Source organism: Mycteria americana, unplaced genomic scaffold (genome assembly GCF_035582795.1).
Source record: "Mycteria americana isolate JAX WOST 10 ecotype Jacksonville Zoo and Gardens unplaced genomic scaffold, USCA_MyAme_1.0 Scaffold_271, whole genome shotgun sequence".
Taxonomy (NCBI): Eukaryota; Metazoa; Chordata; class Aves; order Ciconiiformes; family Ciconiidae; genus Mycteria; species Mycteria americana.
In genome coordinates, this window is record NW_027445611.1 from 1 (window position 1) to 23,799 (window position 23,799).

General features: G+C 71.4%; 2 protein-coding genes across 2 annotated transcripts; both read left to right on the forward strand.

Annotated features, from left to right (window-relative positions):
• Positions 1-111: 111 nt before the first annotated feature.
• LOC142403442 (autophagy-related protein 2 homolog A-like) lies at positions 112-17,820 on the forward strand (the record flags this gene model as incomplete). Its single annotated transcript, XM_075489686.1, has 24 exons — positions 112-238; positions 516-643; positions 1,008-1,316; positions 1,922-2,127; positions 2,657-2,744; positions 3,035-3,131; positions 3,730-3,872; positions 4,354-4,553; positions 4,765-4,916; positions 5,654-5,783; positions 6,476-6,663; positions 7,096-7,176; positions 7,998-8,104; positions 8,756-8,848; positions 9,545-9,615; positions 9,911-9,990; positions 10,874-11,089; positions 11,563-11,671; positions 12,205-12,395; positions 12,958-13,173; positions 14,132-14,255; positions 14,968-15,178; positions 16,908-17,014; positions 17,780-17,820. Coding segments are annotated over 23 exons (3,277 nt in total), but the record flags the coding sequence as incomplete, so codon positions are not given.
• LOC142403443 (autophagy-related protein 2 homolog A-like) lies at positions 17,119-23,293 on the forward strand (the record flags this gene model as incomplete). The annotated part of the gene is made up of 8 exons (XM_075489687.1): positions 17,119-17,148; positions 17,780-17,892; positions 18,162-18,341; positions 19,067-19,136; positions 20,319-20,401; positions 21,163-21,284; positions 22,103-22,276; positions 23,172-23,293. Coding segments are annotated over exons 1-8 (894 nt in total), but the record flags the coding sequence as incomplete, so codon positions are not given.
• Positions 23,294-23,799: the final 506 nt, after the last annotated feature.

The following is a 23,799-nucleotide window of genomic DNA, read 5'->3' on the forward strand; positions in this document are numbered from 1 at the left end:
GTCCCCCGTGCCCCCCCCATCCCGCATGTCCCCCCCATCTCCCCTTGCATGCCGTGACCCCGCCCCCCCCACGGCCCCGCCCCGCTGACCCCGCCCCGGCCCCGCCCACAGGCTGTCGGCGGGGGGGGCGCAGGCGGGGCTGGAGCTGGGGGGGCCGGGGGGGCCCCTGGGGCAGCTCTCGCTCGCCCGCCTGGAGCTGCTGGAGGAGCTGCCGGGGGCGGAGCCGCACCGCCTGCAGGTGGGCGGGGCCTGAAAGGGTGGGGCTGAAGGGGCGGGGCTGGTGGGGGGGAGCCCGAATGCCTGCAAGCGGGTGGGACCAGGGTGTGGGTGGAGTTTGGCCAGGGTGGGTGGGGCCTGAGTTGAGGTGGGGTGGGGGCTGGTGGTGGGTGGGGCTGGGGAGGGGGTGGGGCTCAAAACACAAAGGGGGTGGAGTTGTGGTGGGGGCGTGGCTTTAGTTGGGGAGAGGGAGGTGCTGCCCTGCAGGGGGTGGGGCTCCTGGCTGGGGGTGGGGCCAGGTGAGGGGCGTGGCCTTGCCGACTGGGAGGAGCGATGGGGAGCTCGCCCCCCTAGGGCTGTGCTTCAAGCTTGGGGGTGGGGCCACCTGCAGCCCCGCCCCTAACCCCGCCCCTAACCCCGCCCCCAGGTGCTGCGGTTCCCGGCGGTGGCGGCCGGCCCCCCCCCGGCCCAGCCCTGCCTGCGCCTGCGCTACGGCCCCCCCGGCCCCCCCGGCCCTGGGGATCCCCCGGCACAGGTGAGTGGGGGAGGGGGGGCCCCAATGCCCCCCCCAGACGGGCCGGGGGGGCCCCAACACCCCTGCGGGAGCGGGGAGGGCCCCCGGAGCAGGGGAGTGGAGGGGATCCCCAGCCCACCCCCCAAGGACCCCCAACCCACTCGTTTCCCCAGATGCCTCTTACGTACCCCCCCAGCCCCCCCAGTTACCTTGTACCCCCAGGCCCTCCCCAGTCCCCTGACCCCAGATTCCCCCCCTGAGGTCTCCTCACCCCCAGGGGCCCCCTGACCCCCCTCAGACCCCCTCCAGGGCACCCCGACCCCCCCCAGGCCCTCCCCCCCAACACCCAGTTAGCTCCCCCCAACCCCCGGGGCCCCCCCAGGCCCCCCCTGAGCCCCGGTCGGCCCCCCCAGGCCCCCCCCCCGCCCCGGGAGCTGTCCCTGGAGCTGAGCCCCTTCGAGAGCGACCTGGACCTGGGGCTGATCGAGCGCCTCGGCCCCGCCCTCGCCTGCCTGAGCGGCCCCGCCCCCAGACACGCCCCTGAGCGGGACACGCCCCCCAGCAAGGTAGGTGGAGGCACTGAGGGGTGAAGCTGCCCAGGGGCGGGGCTTGGGAGGGGGTGGGGCGGGGCTTGGGAGGGGGTGGGGCGGGGCTTGGGAGGGGGTGGGGCGGGGCTTGGGAGGGGGTGGGGCGGGGCTTGGGAGGGGGTGGGGCGGGGCTTGGGGGTGGGGTGGGGCTTGGGGGGGGTGGGGCTTCAGGGGAGGGGTTTGCATTAGGGGTGGAGCTTGGGTAGGGGTGGAGTTTCAAGTACATAAAGCTGTTTGACCTGTGGGTGGGGCTTGTTCCAAGGGGTGGGGCTTGTTCCAAGGGGTGGGGCTTGTTCCAAGGGGTGGGGCTTGTTCCAAGGGGTGGGGCTTGTTCCAAGGGGTGGAGCTTGTTCCAAGGGGTGGGGCCTGGACTGGGGGCAGGGCTTATGCTGATGTCTGGGGTGGGCGTGGGACTTGCAAGGGGGCGGGGCACTGTTGGTGTGGGGGTGGGGCTTAGGTGAGGGTGGAGTCTGCTCTGGGGCGGGGCTTAAGACAAGGAGGAGCTGGGGTGGCCATGGGCGGGGTTTGCCTGGGGGGCGTGGGGTTTCCCATGGGGGGGCGTGTCCTATTTGAGGGCATGTCCTGATGTGGCCCCGCCCCTCAGGAGATGCAGTGGGCGTGGCCTAGCGTGCGGTGGGCGGCGCCGGGGGCGGTGCTACGGCTGCGGCTGCCCCGAGTGGACCTGCGGCCCCCCCCCGCCCGGGGACCCCCCCCCCGCCTGCGCCCCGAGAGCCTCCGGCTGGAGCTGGGGGGGCCCCGCGGGAGGGGGGGGGGCGCGGGGGGGGGTGCTGGTCTGCACCCACCTGCTGGGTGAGCCACGGGGGGGACAGAGGTGGCACCCGTCCCCGGGGGGACACGGGGGGTGGGGGGGGGTCAGGTCTGTGCCCACCCCCGGGTGATGCGGGGGGGGCACAGGGGGGTACAGGCTTGTGGCCAAGTCCTGGGTGACATGGGGGGGACACGGGGGGGGACATGGGGGGGTCAGGTCTGTGCCCACGCCCGGGCGATGGGGGGGGCACAGGGGGGGTACGGGCTTGTGGCGAAGTCCTGGGTGACATGGGGGGGACATGGGGGGGTCAGCCTTGCATCTGCCTCCTGGCGGACATGGGGGGGGGGACGGGGGGGGTGCAGGCCTGCACCCATGTCCTGGGTGACACAGGGTGGGGGAACGACGTGGGGGGGCCGAGCCTGTGGCCGCCTGGGGAGTGGGATGTGGGGGGGACCTGTGCCCCCTTCCTGGGTGGGTGACACGGGAGGGACATGGGGTGACGTGCAGGGACCCGGGGGGGGCTTGGGGGGGACACCGCTGTGACAGCCCCCACCCCCCCTGTCCCCCCAGTTGTCTACGAGGCCGAGGACATGGGGACCGTCCCCTGCCTGCGCGTGGAGCCCGGCCCTGGCCTTGGTGGCACCCGCTGCCTGCCCACGTGAGCCTGGGGGGGTCGGGGGGGGCACGAGTGGGTCCGGGGGGGTCGGGGGGGGGCACAAGTGGGTCCAGGGGGGTCACGCCTGGGCCCTTGGGGCACAGCGGGGTCCCCTGGGGGGGGCACCCACACACTTGGGTCCCCTGGGGGGGCACCTCTGGGTCCCTGGGGTACTCCTGGGTCCCCTTTTGGGGGGGGGGTGGTTACGTGGCTGCCGGGACTTGGGGGGCTGGGGGGGGTCTCCGCGGATGCCTCGGTCCCCGTGAGCCAAGCTGGACACCTGGGTCCCACAGGCTGGAGGTGACGGTGCACGACCCCCCCTCAGGGGGCCCCCCCGGACCCCCCCCCACCCCCTTTTCTGCCCGGCGCAGCATCTACGAGAGCCACGAGGTGGGGTCACCCCGTGTCCCCCCTTGTCACGCACCCCCTCTCTGTCCTTGTGCCCCCCCCCCGCCAAATCTTTCTTTCCCGTTTTACATGTTTTTGGGTTTTTTATTTCTCTATTTGGGGGTCCCTGTAGATTTGGGGGGGGCTGGAGGGTGTGGGGGGGGTCGTGGGGGGGTTGTGTGGGTCCCTGGGGGGGGTTGGGGGGGGGTTGGGGAGCCCTATGGGGTTTGGGGGGGGGCGGTGTCCTTGTGGGGAGTTGGGGGGGCCTTGGAGGTATGGGGTAGGGGGGTTCCCTGGGGGAGGTTGGGGGGGTCCCTATGGGGTTGGGGAGAGTTCCTGGGGGGGTTTGGGGGGTCCCTGGGGGTGTTTGGGGGGTCCTCGGGGGGGTTGGGGGGTCCTCAGGGGCTTTGTGGGGTTCCTGGGGGTTTTGGGGAGGGGCTTAGGGAGCTCCCCATGAGGGTGGGGGGGTCCCTGGGGGGGGTGGGGGACATCCTGGGGGAGTTGGGGGACTTTCAGGGGTTTTGGGGGGGGAGGGGGCACTGGGGGGCTCCTGTGGACCGGGACCCCCAGTCCCATGGTGCCCCCCCCCTCCCCCTCCCAGCTGGTGCTGCCGGGGACCCCCGAGGAGCTGGGGGCGTTCGTGGGGGGGGCGCTGGGGGGGGCCCCCTGCACCCTGCGCCTGACGCTGCCCCGCGCCCACCTGCGCCTGCGGCCCCCCGAGCTGGCCCAGCGCCTCTACAACAGGTGGGGGGGGCCTGGGACCCCTCGGGGTGGGGGGGGGCACCCCTGGGTGCCCTGGGGTCAGGGGTCTCCGATGCCTCGGGGTCGTGGGGGTCACGGCTGGGTCCCCTGAGGTTGGGGGTCCTGGATGCCTGTGTCCCCTCAGGGTGGGGGGGTCCACACCTGGGTCCCCAGGGTTGGGGGTCCTGGACCCCTGGGTCCCCTTGGGTGGGGGGGTCATGCCTGGGTCCCCCCAGAATCAGGGGTCCCGGATGCCTGGGTCCCCTCGGGGTGGTGGGGGGCACCCCTGGGTCCCCTGGGGTGGGGGGTCCTGGACCCCTGGGTCCCCAGGGTTGGGGGGTCCCGGATGCCTGTGTCCCCTCAGGGTGGGGGGGTCACGCCTGGGTCCCCCGGGGCACCCTGGGTGCCCTGAGGTGGGGGTCCGGACGCCTGGGTCCCCCATAGCAGCCGATGTCCCCGTGTCCCCCCTGTCCCCCCCCCCCAGGATCAACAACGATCTCCTGCTGTGGGAGCCCTCTAGCCCCGCCCCCTCCGAAGACCCCACCCCTGCAGGAAGCCACGCCCCATCAGAAGGCCACACCTCTTTGGGGAGCCACACCCCCACACCAAGCCACGCCCACAGCACAGGCTCCGCCCCCCTAAGCTCTGACACCTTCAAGCCCTGCGAGTCGGCCTTCGGGATGGGTGAGTCCGGGGGGGGGGGGGGGCACCCCCAAACCCCCCCCAGACCCCCCCAAACCGGGACCCCTGGCTCCCCCCCGCTTTTGGGGGGCACAGTGGGGCCCGGACTGCTGGGTCCCCTTGGTTTTGGGGGGCACAGTGGGGCCTGGACGCCTGGGTCCCCTTGGTTTTGGGGGTGCCGTGGGGTCTGGGTCCCCACTGAGCCCCCCCCCAGACTCCGACGAGGAGGAGGAGGAGGACGAAGGCCCCGCGGTGACACCGGGGGACACGGGGGATGGGGGGGACGCCCCTGCCCCGCCCCAGAGCGGCGTCGCCCTCCTCGTCACCGTCCTGCGGGGACGCGTCACCGCCGACTGCCACCCCACGGTGCGTGTGTGTGTCCCCGTGTCCCCCGGGCCACCCCCGTGTCCCCACAGGGTCCCCTGGGCCACCCCGGGGTCCTCCCTGGCTCCCTTGTGTCACCCTGGGGTCCCCAGGGGCACCCCAGGTCCCTCCCTGTCACCCTTGTGTCACTTTGGGGTCCCCTGGGTCCTCACTGTGTCACCCTGGGGTCCTCCCTGTCCCTTTTGTGTCCCCTGGGGGTCCCCAGGGCCACTCCTGGGTCCTCCCTGTCCTTGCATCCCCTGGGTGCCACCTTTTTGTCCCTTCTTGTCACCCCTGTGTCACTTTGGGGTCCCCAGGGCCACCCAGTGTCCTCCACGTCCCCACCTGGGTCCCCACTGTGTCACCCTGGGGTCCTCCCTGTCCCCTGGGTCCCCACTGTGTCACCCCGGGTCCCTCCCTGTCACCCTGGTGTCACTTGGGTGTCCCCTGGGTCCCCCCCGTGTCACCCTGGGATCCCCCCTGTCACCCCAGGGCCACCCCGCAACCCTCCCCGTCCCCCTTTGTGTCACTTGGGGGTCCCCTGGGTCCCCACTGTGTCACCCCAGCCCCCCCCCCCTCCCCCCGGGGTCCCCCAGGACCCTCCCTGCCCTTCCCCATCACACCGGGACCCTCCCTGTGTCCCCCCCACGTCCCCCTGGGAGCCCCCTCGTCACCCTGGGGTCCCCCCAGGGGTCCTGTCCCCCATCCCGGGTGACAGTGGGGTGTCCCCCCCCCCCCAGGAGGGGGTTTTGGGGGGCCAGCTGGTGCTGGAGGTGGGGGAGGGCCAGCTCTGCGTCCTGCCCCGCCCGGGGGGACAGTGGGGACGCGTCTGCGCCTGCGCCGAGGCCCGGCACGTCGCCCTCTACCACGGTACGGGGGGGGGGGGACACCCCGAAATGGAGGGAGAGCACCCTCAAAATGGGGGGGGGCACCTTGAAATGGGGAGGGGGGCAAAGTGGGGGAGGGGGACCCCAAAATGGAGGGGGGACCCCCTGAAATGGGGGAGGGGGGGAGCCCCGGATGGCAAAGGGACACCCTGAAATGGGGAGGGGGCACCCTAAAATGGGGGGCACCCCAAAATGGGGAGGGGGCACCCTACAAGAGGGGGGACCCCAACATGGCGGGGGGGCTTTGGGGACACTGGGGTGTCACCGTGGCCCCTTACGAGCCCGTGGGGGGGGCATCGGGGGGTGGGGGGGGTCCCTGGGTTTGGGGGGGGTTGCAGGGGGTCCCTGGTTCTGGAGGGGACCTGGGGGGGAACGGGGGTCCCTGGTTTTGGGGGGGGGTCCCACAGGAGGGTTCCTGGTTTTGGGGGGCTCCCTGGTTTGTGGGGGGGGGCACGGGGGGAAAATGGGGGTCCCAGAAGGGGGTCCCTGGTTTTGGGGGTGTCCAGAGGGGTCCGTGGTTTTTGGGGTGTCCCACGGGGGGGTCCCTGGTTTTGGGGGGTTCGGGGGGGGGGACAGGGTGGTCAGGACATCTCTGGTTTTGGGGGGGGGGGGGGGGGGTCTGGGGGTCCCCAAGAGGGCCCCTCCCCCTCCCACTCTGCCCCCCCCTCCCTGCAGGGTCGGTGCCGGAGGAGGCGGGGGAGGGGCTGGAGGTGCCGGGGGAGGGGGAGGGGGGGCCGCCCCCCCCGCTGCGCCCCACCCTGCTGCCCTGGGAGGAGCCCCTGCCCCCCCCCGGGGCACCCACGCCCCCCCGAATGCTGGCCCTCGCCTTGGGGAGCACCCTGCACCCCCAAAACAACGTCAAGGTGGGGACAGGGGGGGGGGGGGGCACGGGGGACGCGGGAAGGGGGGGCACGGGATGGGGGGACGTGGGGACGTGGGGGTCCAGGGGACGGGGGGGGCACAGGGGACGTGGGGTGGGGGGACACAGGGAGGGACGTGGGGACACGGGCGTGGGGGACGGGGACAAGGGGGGGCCATGGGGCACGGGGGACGTGGGGGGACGGGATGGGGGCACGTGGGGGGCAGGGGGACGGACAGGAGGGACGGCGGGGACACGGCGGGGGGGGACGGCGGGGACGACGGGAGGGACGTGAAGGACGCGGGGGGGGGGACACAGAAGGGGTGGGGGTCACGGGGGCCATTGGGGTACACGGGGGCCGTGGGGAGGGGAGGGGGGGGCCGTGGGGGGTGGGGGGCCGTGGGGGGGCCGGGGGTGACGCCGTGGGTCCCCCCAGGAGTTCGTGGTGACGGTGGCCCTGGAGGGGGCGATGCTGCGGCACCGCCCCGACCCCCCCGGGCAGCGCTGGTACAGCCAGGTACGGGGGGGGGGGGATTTGGGGGGGCCCCACTTGGGGACATCTGGGGGTCCCCGGTTTTGGGTTCCTTGGTTTTGAGGGTCCCCAATTAGGGGGGGTATTTGGGGGCCCCCATTTTGGGGGGGCATTTGGGGGCCCTAGTTTCAGAGGGGGGACATTTGGGGGTCCCTCTTTGGGGGGATGGGGGGGGCGTTCAGGGTGCTGGGTTTTGGGGTCCCCCGTTTGGGGGTCCCTGGTTGGGGGTGGCATTTTGGGGTCCCCGGTTTTGGGGTCCTTAGTTTGGGGGTCCCCGGTTTTGGGGGGCATTGGGGGTCCCCAGGTTGGGGGAGGGGCAGGTTGAGAAGGGGCGTTTTGGGGTGCTGGGTTTTGGGGTCCCCCCTTTGGGGGTCCCCAGTTAAGGGGGGGTGTTTGGGGGTCCCTGGTTTTGGGGTCCTGGGTTTGGCGGTCCCCGATTGGGGGGGTGTTTAGGGGGTCCCTGGTTTTGGGGGGGGGGTGCCCAGTTTGGGGGGGCAGGGGGGGGTGTTTGGAGGTGTCCGGTGTTGGGGTTCTCGATCTGGGGGTCCCCAGGTGGTGGGAGACATTTGGGGACCCCTGCATTTGGGGGTGCTGTGTTTAGGGGTGCTGTGTTTGGGGGGGGGGTGTTTTGGGGTCCCTTGTTTGGGGGTCCCCAGCGTGGGGGGGGGCATTTGGGGGCTGCCCATTTTGGGGTGCCTGGTTTTGGGGTGCTGTTTGGGGGGGGGGGGAGCCATTTGGGCGGGCCGGTTTTGGGGGGGGACACCCCCCCCCAGTTTCGGGGTCCCCACCTGTGTCCCCCCCCCCAGCTGCTGGCCCTGCTGGCCGTGGAGGACGAGCCGGTTTTGGGGTACACGGCACCCACCCCCCTCACCCAGCTGCACCTGCACCTCTGCCGCTGCGCCCTGGACTACAGGTCCCTGGGGGGGGCACCCCAATACGTGGGTCCCTTGGGTGGGGGGCACCCCAATATATGGGTTCCCTGAGGGACACCCCAATATATGGGTCCCTTGGGTCGGGGGCACCCAGACAGTTGGGTCCCTTGGGGGGCACCCCAATATGTGGGTCCTTTGGGTGGGGGGCACCCCAATATATGGGTTTCCTGACAGACACCCCAATATATGGGTCCCTTGGGTGGGGGGCACCGCAATATGTGGGTGCCTTGGGTGGGGGGCACCCAGACAGTTGGGTCCCCTGGGGGGGGGCACCCCAACATAATATGGGTCCTTTGGGGGGGGGGGCACCCCAATATATGGGTCATTTGGGTGGGGGGCACTCAGACGGCTGGGTCCCCTGGGGGGGCACCCCAATATATGGGTCCCTTGGGTGGGGGGCACCTGGATGCTGGGGTCCCTTGGGTGGGGGGCACCCCAATATGTGGGTTCTTTGGGTGGGGGGCACCCCAATATATTACTCCTTTGGGTGGGGGGCACCCAGATGGCTGGGTCCCCTGGGGGGCACCCCAATATATGGGTCCTTTGGGTGGGGGGCACCCCAATATGTGGGTCCCTTGGGTGGGGGGCACCCAGACGCCGGGGTCCCCCCTGACGCCCCCCCTCCCCCCCAGGCCGCCGCCCCTCCCCCTGCGCGTCCTGGTCACCGCCGAGACCCTCAGCGTCACCAGCACCATCGTCACCGACACCGCCCTCTTCCTGCTGCGGTGGGGACCCCCGGGGGGGGGCACCCAAGGCACTGGGGGGGGCACCCAGGTGTCCAGGGTGGGGGGCACCCAAGGCATTGGGGGGCACCCAAAGCATCCAGGGGGCACCCAGGTGTCTGGGGTGGGGGGCACCCAAGGCGTCCGGGTTGGGGGGCATCCAAGGTGTCTGGGGGGCACCCAGGTGTCCAGGGTGGGGGGCACCCAAGGCATCTGGGGGGCACCCAAGGTGTCTGGGGGGCACCCAAAGCATCCGGGGGGCACCCAGGCGTCTGGGGTGGGGGGCACGCAAGGCGTCCAGGGGGCACCCAAGTTGTCTGGGGGGCACCCAGGTGTCCAGGGTGGGGGGCACCTAAAGCATCCGGGGGGCACCCAGGTGTCTGGGGTGGGGGGCACCCAGGCATCTGGGGGGCACCCAGGTGTCCGGGGTGGGGGGCACCCAAGGCATTGGGGGGGGCACCCAGGCATCCAGGGAGCACCCAAGGTGTCCGGGGGGCACCCGAAGCATCCGGGGTGGGGGGCACCCAGGCGTCTGGGGGGCACCCAAGGCATTGGGGGGGGGCACCCAGGTGTCTGGGGGGCACTCAGGTGTCCGGGGTGGGGGGCACCCAAGGCATCTGGGGGGCACCCAAAGCATTGGGGGGGGGCACCCAGGCGTCGGGGCTGACCCCCCCGCGTCCCCCCCGCGTCCCCCCCCAGGCTCATGGTGGACGACGGCGCCGTCTTCCTCACCGACCGCTGGCACGGGGACAGCCTCGACCTGCAGCGAGGTACGCGTCACCCGCCTCACCCGCCTCACCCGCGTCACCCCGGGGTCCCCCCGCGTCCCCGCTGCCACCCCCTGCCCTCCCCCCCCGCCCAAGTCCCTGCTGTCACCCCCTGCCCTCCCCAGCCCCCCCCCCCGCCCCCCAAGTCCCCGCTGCCACCTCCTGCCCCCCCGCCCCCCGTCCCCGCTGTCACCCAGCGGGTCCCTTGGGTGCCCCAGTGTCCCCCCGGGTCGGTCACCCCCCGGCTCACCCCCCGGAGACCCCGGGGTGGGGGGGCTCAGGCGCCCGGCCCCCCCAGATTACGTCTGCGTCTTGGACGTCGACTTCTTGGAGCTGCTGGTCACCACCTGGAAGGGCAACGACGAGGGGCAGAGCCCGGTCAGTGGGGGGGCAGCCGTGGGGCAGAGGGGGGCTGCGGGGCTGAGAGGGGGCTGGGGGGCAGCTGGGGGGCAGAGGGGGGCTGTGGGGCTGAGAGGAGGCTGGGGGGCAGCTGTGGGGCTGAGAGGGGGGCCGTGAGGTAGCTGTGGGGCAGAGGGGGTGCTATGGGGCAGAGAAGTGCCGTGGGGCAGCTGGGGGGCAGAGAGGGGCCGTGAGGTAGCTGTGGGGCAGAGGGGGTGCTATGGGGCAGAGAAGTGCCGTGGGGCAGCTGTGGGGCAGAGAGGGTGGACTGGGGTCTGTGAGGTGCCATGGGGTGCAGGAGGATGCCGTGGGGCAGAGGGGGAGCCATGGGGTGCAGAGGGAGGCTGTGGGGCAGAGGCGGGGTGCCGTGGGGCAGAGGAGAGTGCCAGAGGGCAGAGGAGTGCCATGGGGCAGCTGCAGGGCAGAAGGGGAGCTGTGGGGCAGAGGGGGTGGGCCGGGGTCTGTGAGGTGCCGTGGGGTGCAGGGGGAGGCTGTGGGGCAGCAGGGGTTGCTATGGGGCAGAAGGGGGTGCCAGAGGGCAGAGGGGTGCCGTGGGGCAGCTGTGGGGCAGAGGGGGTGGGCCAGGGTCTGTGAGGTGCCATGGAGTGTAGAGGGAGACTGTGGGGCAGAGGAGGGTGCTATGGGGCAGAGGAGGGTGCTGTGGGGCAGAGGAGGGTGCTGTGGGGCAGAGGAGGGTTCACGGGGCAGAGAGGGTGCCATGGGGCAGAGATGAGTCCTGTGGGGTAGAGGGAACTGCTGTAGAGCACATGAGGTTCAGTGGGGCGGAGGGGGCTCCATGGGGCAGAGGGGTGCCATGGGGGGCTGTGGGTCGCCGTGGGGCAGCCCCCCCCGCCTCCCCCAGCCCTGCCCGCGGGAGGAGCTGCGCCTGGCGCCCGCCCGCCTGCGCGCCCGCACCTGCCCCGACAGCGCCGCCGCCATCGCCCGCCTCCTGCGGCACCTCGGCGGCCCCACGGCGCGACCCACGGACAGCCCCACCGCCAGCCCCACGGCCGGCCCCACTGCCGGCCCCACTGCCGGCCCTGCAACCGGCCCTGCTTCATCTCATGGGGACAGCCAGGTGGGTGTGGGGGGGACCTGGGGACACCGTGGGGACCCCCCGTGCCCCACAGTGACCCCCAAGTGGGTCTACGGGGGGATGTGGGGATCCTTGTTGCTTCACAGCGACCCCCAAGTGGGTCTGGGGGGGGACACGGGGAACCCGTGGGGACCCACAGTGCTCCCCAAGTGGGCTTGGGGGGCATATGGGGAGCCTATGGTGCCCCACAGTGACCCCCAAGTGGGCTTGGGGGGCATATGGGGAGCCTGTGGTGCCCCACAGTGACCCCTAAGTGGGTGTGGGAAGACATAGGGCACCCCTAAGACCCACAGTGCCCCCCAAGTGGGTCTTGAGGGGGGGAACATAGGGACCCCACCGTGACCCCCAAGATTCTTGGGGTGCTTGGGATGCTATGGGGCAGGGGGAGGTGCCGTGGGGTGGGGTGCTGGGGGTTGCTCAGTGCCCTATAGCTGTGCCCCCCCCCCCCCCCCCAGGTCCCCCCTGCGCCCCACGGCCCCCCCACGGCCACCATCAACCAGCAGGACCTGACGGACGCCCTCCGCGACGCCCCACGGCTGCCCCATGGCGCCCCACAGCCCCCCGGTACTGCTCGGGGGGGTGATGTGGGTCCTGGGGGGTCAGTTATGGGTCTGGGGGGAGCAGATGTGGGTCCTGGAGAGCAGTTAGGGGTTTGGGGGGCAGAGAGAGCTGTAGCATTGGTAGTTATGGGGCTGGGGGAGGAGGATGTGGGTCCTGGGGGGGGGCAGTTATGGATTGGGGGGGGCAGATGTGGGTCTTAGGGGCTGATGTGGGTCCTGGGGGGCAAATGTGGGGCAGGTGTGGGTCTGGGGGGGGCAGCTATGGGTCAGGGAGCAGGTGTGGGTCTGAGGGGGGCAGGTGTGGGTCAGCGGGGCGGCTATGGGTCAGGGGGCGGCTGTGGGTCAGGGGGGCAGCTATGGGTCAGGGCAGCAGGTGTGGATCTGGGGGGGCAGCTATGGGTCAGGGGGACAGCTACGGGTCTGGGGGGGGCAGCTATGGGTCAGGAGAGCAGGTGTGGGTCTGGGGGTTCAGCTATGGGTCAGGGGGGCAGCTGCTGGCACCGCCATGGGGCTGACCCCCCCGCCCGCCCCCCGCAGCCGAGGCCCCGCCGCCCCCCCCGGTCTCCATGTACCTGTTCCCGGGCGAGGGGGGGCCCCGGCCCCACGGCGGCCCCACGGCGGCTCCTCCCGAGCCCCCCCCCGCCCCCCCCGAGGCCCCCCCGGGGGGCAGCGACAGCCCCGACCCCGACGGCTTCTGCATCCTCGAGGCCCCCACCCCCCCCAGCCCCGTGAGTCCGGGGGGGGCCGGGGAGGGTGGGGGGGGCTGGGTGCTGGGGGGCGCGGGGGGTCCCTGGGGGGGTCCTGTGGGCCGGGGGTGTTGGGGTGCCGGGGTCCCTGGGGGGGGGGTCAGGGTGAGCCGGGGGTCCCTGGGGGGGGGGGTCAGGGTGGGCTTGGGGTCCCTGGGTGCTGGGGGGTGGGGGGGGTCCTTGGGCGGGGGGGGGTCAGGGTGGGCTGGGGCTGTCCAGACACCGGGGTCCCTGGGGGGTTCTTGGGTGCCAGGGTCCCTGGGGGGGGGGGTCAGGGTGAGCTGGGGGTCCCGGGGGGGGGAGGTCAGGGTGGGCTGGGGGTGCTGGGGTCCCTGGGGGGGGTCAAGGTGAGCCAGGGGTCCCGGGCGGGGGGTGCCAGGGTGGGCTGGGGGTCACGGGGGGGGGGTGCCAGGGTCCCTGGAGGGGCCAGGATGGGCTGGGGGGGTCAGGGTGGGCCGGGTCCCCTGGGGGGGGGCGGGGGGGGCGGGGGTCCCCGGGTGTGCGTGGGGTCGGGGTGGGCCCGGACGTGTCTGTCCCCCCCCAGGGCGCCGTGGGGACGCCCCGGGTGCGCTGGCTGGCCCCGGGGCCCCTGCGGGTGCGGGAGGGGCACTTCGGGCCCCCCCGGGGGGAGCGGGACCGGCTGCGCCCCCCCCCGGGGCTGCCCCCCCCCCCGCAGCCGCCTGCTGCTGCGCGACGTCTGCCTGCAGTGGCAGCTCTACGGGGGGCGGGACTTCGGGCCGGGCCCCGCCCACACCGCCCGGTGAGACACGCCCCCTCTGGGCGGGGCTCCGGGGAGGGGCAGGGCTGAGGATGGGGGAGCCCCCCGCGGGGGGGTGGCTGTGGGCGGGGCTTGGGGTGGGTGGGGCTAAGGCACAGGTCACGCCCCCTAGTGGGGAACATGGGTGGGTGGGGCTGGGGAGTGGGTGGGGCCAGAGGTGGGTGGGGTGAGGGGGTAAGCCCTGCCCCTTTGTGGGGGGGGCTTAGGAGGGGTGGGGCTAAACTGCAGGCCACGCCCCCTTGTGAGAGGTGGCGCCTGGGGCTGGAGGTGGGTGGGATTTTGGGAGGGGGTGGGGTTAGGAAAGGGGTGGGACTAAGGTTCAAGCCCTGCCCCCTTGTGGGAGGTGGGGCTTAGGAGAGGGTGGGGCTAAAGCACAAGCCACGCCCCCTGTGGGAGGGGAAAGTGGATGGGTTGGGGTGTGGGTGGGGCTTTGAAGGGTGGGTGGGGCTGGGTGTGGGTGGGACATAGGGAGTGGGCGGAGCTAGTGGTGGGTGGGGCTGAGGTGCGAGCCCTGCCCCCTTGTGGGAGGTGGGGCTTGGGGGGTGGGGCTAAAATACAGACCACACCCCCCTGTGGGAGGGGAAACTGGATGGGCTGGGGAGTGGGTGGAGATGGGAAGTGGGCGGTGCTTGGGGAGTAGGTGGGCGGAGCGTAAGGGTGTGGCTGAGGTTCAGGGCCTGCCCCCTTGTAGGAGGCAAAATGGGGCGTGGCTTGGGGGAGTGGGTGGGGCTTAGAACAGGTGGGCCTTGTAGTGGGCGGGGTTAATGCATAGGCCACGCCCGTTGGGAGGGGGTGAAATGGGTGGGGCTATGAAGTGGGTGGGGTTTGTGTGGGCGGGGTTATGGCACAGGGCACGCCCACTGTGGCCACCATAGCAGATCGGGGTGGGCTAGTAGGCGTGGCTAGTGGGATGGGCCACCTGTGACCCCACCCCCTTCAGGCCCCGCCGTGGAGGCCATGCCCCCTCAGGCCCCGCCCCTTCAGGCCCCGCCCAGTCGCGGTGGCGCAGCCGGGGGGGCCCGGGGCGGCAGCAGGAGCTGCTGATGGAGCTGCACCTCGGCAAGGTGGGGGGCCGGGGGGGCACCCCGCAGGGCTAACGGGGTCCTGGGGGGGCCCTGGGGGTGTTGGGGGGGTCCTGGGAGGGTAACAGGGGCCTGAGGGGGGGCCTGGGGGTGTTGGGGGGGCCCTGGGAGGGTAACGGGGGCCTGAGGGGGGGCCTGGGGGGTGGAATGGCGTCCTGGGGAGGTAACAGGGTTCTGGGGGGGCTTTGGAGGGGGGCCGGGGGGGGGGGATATAATGGGGTCCTGGAGGGGACCCTGGGGGGGCTTCTGGGGGGCAATGGGGTCCGGGGGGGGGCCTGAGGGGACATCCGGGGGGGTAATGGGGTCCAGGGGGGGCTCTGGGGGGGTCCTGGTGAAGACAGTGGGGTCTTTGGGGGGGTCATGGGGGTACCAGGGGGTGGGGGGGGCACAGTCAGGGTCCTGGGGGTCTCGAGGGGGCTGGGGGGGGGTCCTGGGGAGATAAGGGGGGGTTGAGGAACTTGGGGGCAGGATAAGGGGCTGGGGGGGGGCAGTGGGGGTCCCAGGGGATTAATAGGGGGCAGGGGGGGTCTTGGGGGCCACAGGGAGGTAAAGGGGGGCTGGAGAGTCCTGGGGGGGCAATGGGGGGCAGTGGGGGTCCCGGGGGGGCAATGGGGGTCCCGGGGGTTGGATATCGGGGGGCAACGGGGGTCAGTGCCACCCGTGCCCCCCGCCCCCCCCCCTGCCCCCCCCGCAGGTGAGCGTGCAGCACGAGAGCTACGAGGCGGCGGCCGTGGGGCAGCCGTGGGGCGGCCGTGGGGCGGCCGTGGGGCCGGGGGAGCGGCCCACCGCCCGCCTGGTGCTGCTGGTGCAGGAGCTGGAGGTGCGGGACCGGCTGGGGGGCTCCAGCGCCCCCCCCTTCCTCTGCCGACACCCCCGGGGGGGGGCCCCCCCCCCAGCCCCCCACGGTACGGGACCCCGCTGCTGAGACCCCCGGGTCTGACCCCCCCATTTCTGACCCCCCACTTTTGTCCCCCGTGTCTGACCCCCCCATTTGTCACCCCCTATTTCTGACCCCCCCATTTTTGAGATGCTCATTTATGACCCCCAATTCTGACCCCCCCATTTCTGACCCCCCACTTTTGTCCCCTGTTTGACCCCCCCATTTCTGACCCCTGTTTCTGACCCCCCCATTTTTGAGACCCTCATTTCTGACCCCCCCATTTCTGACCCCCGATTCTGACCCCCCCATTTCTGACCCCTCATTTCTGACCCCCGATTCTGACCCCCCCATTTCTGTCCCCCCCATTTCTGTCCCCCCCCCTTTCTGACCCCCCACTTTTGTCCCTCATGTTTGACCCCCCCCCATTTGTCACCCCCTATTTCTGCCCCCCCCATTTTTGTCACCCCGTTTTATGGCCCCATATCTGTGACCCCCCCATTTCTGAGCCCTTCATTTATTACTCCTGATTCTGATCCCCTCATTTCTGACCCCCCCTTTTGTCCCCCGTTTCTGACCCCCCCATTTCCCCTGTTTTTGACCCCCCCATTTCTGACCCCCCACTTTTGTCCCCTGTGTCTGACCCCCCCATTTGTCACCCCCTATTTCTGCCCCCCCATTTCTGACCCCCCCCATTTTTGAGATGCCCAATTCTGACCCCCCCATTTCTGACCCCCCACTTTTGTCCCCCGTTTGACCCCCCCATTTCTGACCCCTGTTTCTGACCCCCCCATTTTTGAGACCCTCATTTCTGACCCCCCCATTTCTGACACCCCCTTTTGTCCCCCGTTTCTGACCCCTCATTTCTGACCCCCGATTCTGACCCCCCCCATTTCTGTCCCCCCCCTTTCTGACCCCCCAGTTTTGTCCCCCATGTCTGACCCCCCCCCATTTGTCACCCCCTATTTCTGCCCCCCCCATTTTTGTCACCCCGTTTTATGGCCCCATATCTGTGACCCCCCCATTTCTGAGCCCTTCATTTATTACTCCTGATTCTGACCCCCTCATTTCTGACCCCCCCTTTTGTCCCCCGTTTCTGACCCCCCCATTTCTGTCCCCCTGTTTTTGACCCCCCCATTTCTGACCCCCCACTTTTGTCCCCTGTGTCTGACCCCCCCATTTGTCACCCCCTATTTCTGACCCCCCCATTTTTGAGATGCCCAATTCTGACCCCCCCATTTCTGACCCCCCACTTTTGTCCCCCGTTTGACCCCCCCATTTCTGACCCCTGTTTCTGACCCCCCATTTTGATGACCCTCATTTCTGACCCCCCCATTTCTGACACCCCCTTTTGTCCCCTGTTTCTGACCCCCCCATTTCTGACCCCCCATTTCTGACCCCATTTCTGTTCCCCCATTTCTGACCCCCCACTTTTGTCCCCCGTTTCTGACCCCCCCATTTCTGTCCCCCTGTTTTTGACCCCCCCATTTCTGACCCCCCACTTTTGTCCCCCATGCCTGACCGCTCCATTTGTCACCCCCTATTTCTGACCCCCCCATTTTTGTCACCCCATCTTATGACCCCCCCCTTTTGACCCCCCCATTTCTGACCCCCGCTTGTATCCCCCCACTTCTGAGCCCCCCATCTCTGCCCCCCCCACTTCTGAGCCCCACATTTCCAACCCCCACCTATGACCCCCCCCAGTCCAGGCCCCCCTTTTCTGCCCCCCGTGCCTGACCCCCCCTCTGTGCCCCCAGCTGTGGGTGAAGGCCCTGCGGGTGCTCCCCCACCCCCCGCCCCCCGGGGGGTCCCCGAGTGCTGCCTGCGGGTGGCCCTGACGCCCCTGCGCCTCCACGTCGACCAGGTGGGGGGTCAGGGTGCTCCTGGGGGGGTCAGGGTGCTCCATGGGGGGGGTCAGGGTGCTCCGTGGGGTGGCTGGGTGCTCCTGGGGGGGCCTGGCAGTGCGCCATGGGGGATAAGGGTGCTTCATGGGGGGGGGTCAGGGTGCTCCTGGGGGGGATCTGGGTGCTCCTGGGGGGGTCAGGGTGCTCCTGGGGCACTGGGTCCTCCTGGGGGGGGGTCAGGGTGCCCCTGGGGGGGATCTGGGTGCTCCTGGGGGGGTCAGGGTGCTCCTGGGGGCAGCTGGGGTGCTCCATGGGGGGGGTCAGGGTGCTCCGTGGGGGGTCAGGGTGCCCCTGGGGGGGATCTGGGTGCCCCTGGGGGGGGTCAGGGTGCTCCATGGGGGGGCTGGGTCCTCCTGGGGGGGGGTCAGGGTGCCCCTGGGGGGGCCTGAGGGTGCCCCATGGGGCGTCTGGGTGCTCCTGGGGGGGCTGGGGGGGTCAGGGTGCCCCTGGGGGGGCTGGGGGTGCCCCATGGCAGGGTCAGGGTGCCGCTGGGGAGGGGTAGGGTGCAGGGTGCCCTATGGGGGGGCAGGGTGCCCTGGGGGGGGCTCCTGGGGGGGCTCTGGGTGCCCCTTGTGGGGGCTGGGGCTGCCCCGTGGGGGGTCAGGGTGCTCCTGAGGGACTGGGGGGGGGGGGGGGGGGGCAGGGGTCTATGGGGCTCCTGGGGGGGTTATGGGGCTCCCCGAGGGTGCCCCCCCCCCTCATGCCCCCCCCGCCTTCCTCCCCAGGACGCCCTCATCTTCCTCAGGGATTACATCAGCAGCTTCATCGCACACATGGCCCCCCCCGCGCCCTCCCCCACCCCCCCGACGGTACCGGCCCCGGGTGGGGGCACCCATGGGTGCTGGGGGGGGGGCACTGTGGTCATCCTTGGGTGCTGGGGGGGACACTGTGACACCTTGGGTGCTGGGGGGTGCACTGTGGTCATCCTTGGGTGCTGGGGGGGGACACTGTGACACCCTTGGGTGCTGGGGGGGGCACTGTGACACCCTTGGGTGCTGGGGACATGGGGGGTGCCCCTGGGTGCTGGGGGGGCGCTGGACATGGGGGGGCACCCCTGGGTGTTTGGGGGGGGGGTACTGGGACACCCCTGGGTGCTGGGGGGGGCAGCGGGACATGGGGGGTGCCCTTGGGTGCTGGGGGGGACACTGGGGGCACCCTGGGTGCTGGGGGTCCCCTCACCCCCCCCCCCCCCCGCTCCTCCGCAGCCCCCCCGGGCGCTGGGGACCCCCCTGGTCTGGAGCCGCTGGCGGATGAGGACCCCGACAGCGAGAGCCCCGTCTACTTCCGGTGTGGGGACACTGGGGACAGTGGGGGACCCTGGGGACACCCCCGGGTGGGGGACACCCTGGGGACACCCTGGGGACACCCTGGGATGGGGACAGCTTGGGGACACCCTGGGGACACTGGGGACACCCCTGGGATGGGGACACCCTGGGGACACTGGAGGACAGACACTGGGGACACCCCTGGGGACACCCCTGGGATGGGGACACACTGGGGACACCCCTGGGGACACCCCTGGGATGGGGGGACTCTGGGGACACCCCCAGGATGGGGACAGCTTGGGGACACACTGGGGACACCCCTACGATGGGGGGACTCTGGGGACACCCCCGGGATGGGGACAGCTTGGGGACACCCTGGGGACACTGGGGACACCCCTGGGATGGGGACACCTTGGGGATACCCTGGGGACACCCCTGGGATGGGGGGACACTGGGGACACCCATGGGATGGGGACAGCTTGGGGACACTGGAGGACACTGGGGACACCCCCAGGATGGGGACACCCCTGGGGACACCCCTGGGATGGGGACACTGGGGACCATCCCCAGGATAGGGACACTAGGGGACACCGGTGACGCCCTGGGGACACCCCAGCTGACGATGGAGGGTCCCCGGCGTCCCCGGGGTGGTGACAGTCCCCGGCGTCCCCCTGGGATGGTGACGGGGGGGGGGACACCATGGTGGCCGCCCCCCGGGTGGTGACAGGGGTGTCCCCGGTGTCCCCAGGAGTTCCGGTTCACGGCCGAGGTCCCCATCTGGCTGGACTATCGCGGGAAGCGCGTCACCATGGAGCAGGTGACGGGGACACGGCCGGGGGACACCGGCTGACACCGGGGGGGGGGGGGTGGTGGCAGTGGGGTGCTGGAGGTGACAGCCAGGTCCTGGGGGGTGACAGACCCATCCCTAGGTTGACGCTTGGGTCCCTGGGGTGACAGCCAGGTCCTGGGAGGTGACAGCTGGGTCTAGGGGGGGGGGGGACGGGCAGGTCCCTGGGGTGACAGACCTGTCCCTGGCAGGTGACAGCCAGGTCATGGAGGTGACAGACCTGTCCAGCGGGTGACAGACCCGTCCCTGGGGTGACAGACAGGTCCTGAGGGTGACAGACACATTCCTGGGGTGACAGATCTGTCCCAGCGGGTGACAGCCAGGTCCTGGGGGTGACAGACCCATCCCTGGGGTGACAGTTGGGTCCCTGGGGTGACAGCCAGGTCATGGAGGTGACAGACCTGTCCCAGTGGGTGACAGACCCATCCTTGGGGGTGACAGTTGGGTCCCTGGGGCGACAGCCAGGTCCTGGGGGTGACAGACCCATCCCTGGGGTGACAGCTGGGTCCCTGGGAGGTGACAGCCAGGTCCTGGGAGGTGACAGCCAGGTCATGGAGGTGACAGACCCATCCCTGGGGTGACAGACCTGTCCCAGCGGGTGACAGCCAGGTCCTGGGGGGACAGACACATCCCTGGGGTGACAGTTGGGTCCCTGGCAGGTGACAGCCAGGTCATGGAGGTGACAGACCCATCCCAGCGGGTGACAGCCAGGTCCTGGGGGTGTCAGACCCGTCCCTTGGAGGTGACAGCCGGGGTCCTGGGAGGTGACAAGTGGGTCCCAGGGGAGTGACAGACCCATCCCAGCGGGTGACAGCCAGGTCCTGGGGGTGACAGACCTGTCCCTTGGAGGTGACAGCCAGGTCCTGGGGGACAGACACATCCCTGGCAGGTGACAGCCAGGTCATGGAGGTGACAGACCTGTCCCTGGCGGGTGACAGCCAGGTCCTGGGGGTGACAGACCCGTCCCTTGGAGGTGACAGCCAGGTGCTGGGGGTGACAGACCCATCCCTGGGGTGACAGCCGGGTCCCGGGGGTGACAGCCAGGTCCTGAAGGTGACAGACCCGTCCCTTGGAGGTGACAGCCGGGTCCCGGGGGGTGATGTCACCCCGGGGGTGGCGGCCACCCCCGGTGACGTCCCTGTCCCCGCGCAGGGCGCGCTGGCGGGGATCCTGATCGGGCTGGCCCGGCTCAACTGCTCCCAGCTGCGCCTGAAGCGGCTCTGCCACCGCCAGGGGTGGGGACACGGGGGGACATGGGGACACGGGGGGACACGGGGACACGGGGGGACACGGGGGGGTGGGGACATGGGGAGGATGTGAGGGGTCGGGGGGACGTGGGGGGGACGGGGACATCGGGGGGACATGGGGGGGACATGGGGGTGTGTGGGGACATGGGGAGGATGTGAGGGGTCACGGGGACACGAGGGGACAGGGGGACACGAGGGGGACAAGGGGGGACATGGGGAGGTTGTGAGGGGTCGGGGGACGTGGGGGGGACAGGGGGACACGGGGACACAGGAACAGGGGTGGGAGGTGGGGACAGGGGGGACATGGGGGGACATGGGGGGCATGAAGGGACACAGGGAGGACATAAGGGGGGGACACGGTAGGGACATAAGGGACATGAGGGGACACGGGAGGGACATGGGGACATAAGGGACATGGGGACATAAGGGACATGGGGTGATGTGGGGGCAGTTGGGGGTCCCCAGGGGGTCCCCGTTGTCCCCCGTGTCCCCACACCTCACCGGTTCTCCGTGTCCCCGTGTCCTCCCGTCTGTGTCCCCATGTGTGTCCCCATGTGTGTCCCGTGTCCCTCACGTCCCCATTGTCCCCCCACCTCCCCGTGTCCCCCCACGTTCCCTGTCCCCCACCTCCCTCCATGCCCCCACGTCCCCATTGTCCCCACGTCCTCCTGTGTCCCTCTTGTCCCCCCATGTCCCTGCTGTCCCCCCGTGTCCCCCCGTGTCCCCCCGTGTCCCCGCTGTCCCCGCAGGCTGCTGGGGCTGGGGAAGGTGCTGAGCTTCGCGGTGACCGAGTGGCTGCGGGACATTCGGTGTCACCAACTGCCCGGGCTGCTGGGGGGGGTGGCCCCCGTCCACGCTGTCCTGCGCCTCTGTGAGTGTCACCCGTGTCCCCGACACCCCCCCCCGTGTCCCCGACACCCCCCCCCCGTGTCCCCAGCTGTCCCCCATTGCTGGTGTGTTGCTGGCATGGGGTGTCCTGATGGGATGGTGGCATGTCCTGCTGTGTCCCGGTGTGTCCTGGTGGGTGGGTGGCAGCGGTGGCACGTCCCCAGGGTGTCCTGGTGTGTCCTGGTGGGTGGGTGGCAGCGGTGGCATGTCACCAGAGTGTCCTGGTGTGTCCCCGGGGTGTCCTGGTGGGTGGGTGGCAGTGGTGGCATGTCCCCAGGGTGTCCTGGTGTGTCCCCAGCATGTCCTGGGGTGGGGGTGGCAGGTGGTGGCATGTCACTGGCATGTCCTGGAGTGTCCCCGGTGTGTCCTGGTGGGTGGGTGGCAGCGGTGGCATGTCACCAGAGTGTCTTGGTGTGTCCCCGGGGTGTCCTGGTGGGTGGGTGGCAGTGGTGGCACGTCCCCAGGGTGTCCTGGTGTGTCCTGGTGGGTGGGTGGCAGCGGTGGCATGTCCCCAGCGTGTCCTGGTGTGTCCCCAGTGTCCCCAGTGTGTCCTGGGACGGGGGTGGTGGGTGGTGGCACGTCACTGGCATGTCCTGGAGTGTCCCCGGGGTGTCCTGGTGGGTGGGTGGCAGTGGTGGCACGTCCCCAGGGTGTCCTGGTGTGTCCCACGTGTCCCCAGCGTGTCCTGGGACGGGGGTGGCGGGTGGTGGCGCGTCCCCTGCCGTGTCCCCGCCGTGTCCCGGGGGGGTGGCGGGGGGCGACGCGTCCCCGTCCCCCCCCCGACGCCGTCGCTGTCCCCAGGGCGGGCGCTGCGGGACCTGCTGGCGCTGCCGCTGCTGCCGCTGCTGGGGGGCCACCCCGGGGGGGTGACGCGGGGGGTGACGCAGGGGGTGACGCGGGGGGGTCACCGCCCTGGGGGCCGCCTCCGCCTCCGCCGCCATCGGCCTCGGCACCCGCCTGCTGCGCGCCCTCCAGGTGGGGACCCCCGGGACCCCCAAAATGCCCTGGGGACCCCCCCCGGACCCCCCCCGACTGCCCCTGGGACCCCCCAACTGCCCTGGGGACCCCCCTGCCCCGGGACCCCCCCGGGACCCCCAGACCCCCCCCCCCCCCAAACTGCCCCGGGACCCCCAAAAGTGCCCCGGGGACCCCTTGGGACCCCCCAACCACCCTGGGGGACCCCCAGGACCCCCCCCTCTGCCCTGGGACCCCCCCCGGGACCCCGAAACCACCCCGGGACCCTCCCGGACCCCCCTAAACTGCCGTGGGGACCCCCCTGGGACCCCCAAACCACCCCGGGACCCCCCCCAGATCCCCCCCCCCCCAAACTGCCCCTGGGACCCCCAGGGACCCCCAACCACGCTGGGGGATCCCCAGGAACCCCCTCCTCCACCCTGGGACCCCCCCCTGGGACCCCCCAAACCACCCTGGGGAGCCCCCCCAGGACCCCCCCCCTTGCCCTGGGACCCCCCCTGGGACCCCCCAAACCACCCCGGGGAACCCCCCAGGACCCCCCCTTGCCCTGGGACCCCCCCTGGGACCCCCAAACCACCCCGGGGAACCCCCCAGGACCCCCCCCTTGCCCTGGGACCCCCCCTGGGACCCCCAAACCACTCTGGGGGCCCCCCCCCAACACCCTGGCCCCCCCCCCCCAACACCCCGGGGACCCCCTTGGGCTCCCCAAACCACCCTGGGGAGCCCCCCAGGACCCCCCCCACCCTGGGACACCCCGGGGCCCCCCCAACACCCCGCCCCCTCCCCCCCCCCCCCAGCCTGACCCCCCCGGAGGGACCCCAGCACCCCCGGGAGGGAGCGGGGGGGCGGGGGGGGGTGGGGGGGCCCGGGGGTCCTGACCCCCCCCCCCCCCCAGGCGCTGGCAGAGGCGCTGTACGAGCTGGTGGCCCCCCCCGCCCCCCCCGGCCCCTCGGGGCCCCCCCAGAGCCCCCGGCTGAGCTCCGCCAGGTACCGACCAGTATGGACCAGTATGGACCAGTATGGGGGTTGGGGGGAGGGGGGGGGTCAAGATGGGCTGGGGGGGTTCCCAGTATGGGCTGGGATGGGGGCCCAGTATGGCCCAGTATGGCCCAGTTGGGGGGGGGCTGTTAATATAATCTGGGGAAGAGCTAGTGGGGGGTTCCAGTATGGCCCAGTTTGGGGGTCAGGGGGCTCCCAGTATGGTCTGGGAGAGGGTTAGGGGGGGAATCCCAGTATGGCCCAGTTTGGGGTCAGGGGGCTCCCAATGTGGTCTGGGGGAGGATTAGGGGGGGATCCCAGTATGGCCCAGTTTGGGGGTCAGGGGGCTCCCAGTATGGTCTGGGGGAGGGCTAGAGGGGTCCCAGTATGGGCTGGCATGGGGTCCCAGTATGGCCCAGTATGGCCCAGTTGGGGGGGGGGTAATATAATCTGGGGGAGGGCTAGGGGGGGTTCCAGTATGGCCCAGTTTGAGGGTCAGGGGGCTCCCAGTATGGTCTGGGGGAGGGCTAGGGGGGGTTCCAGTA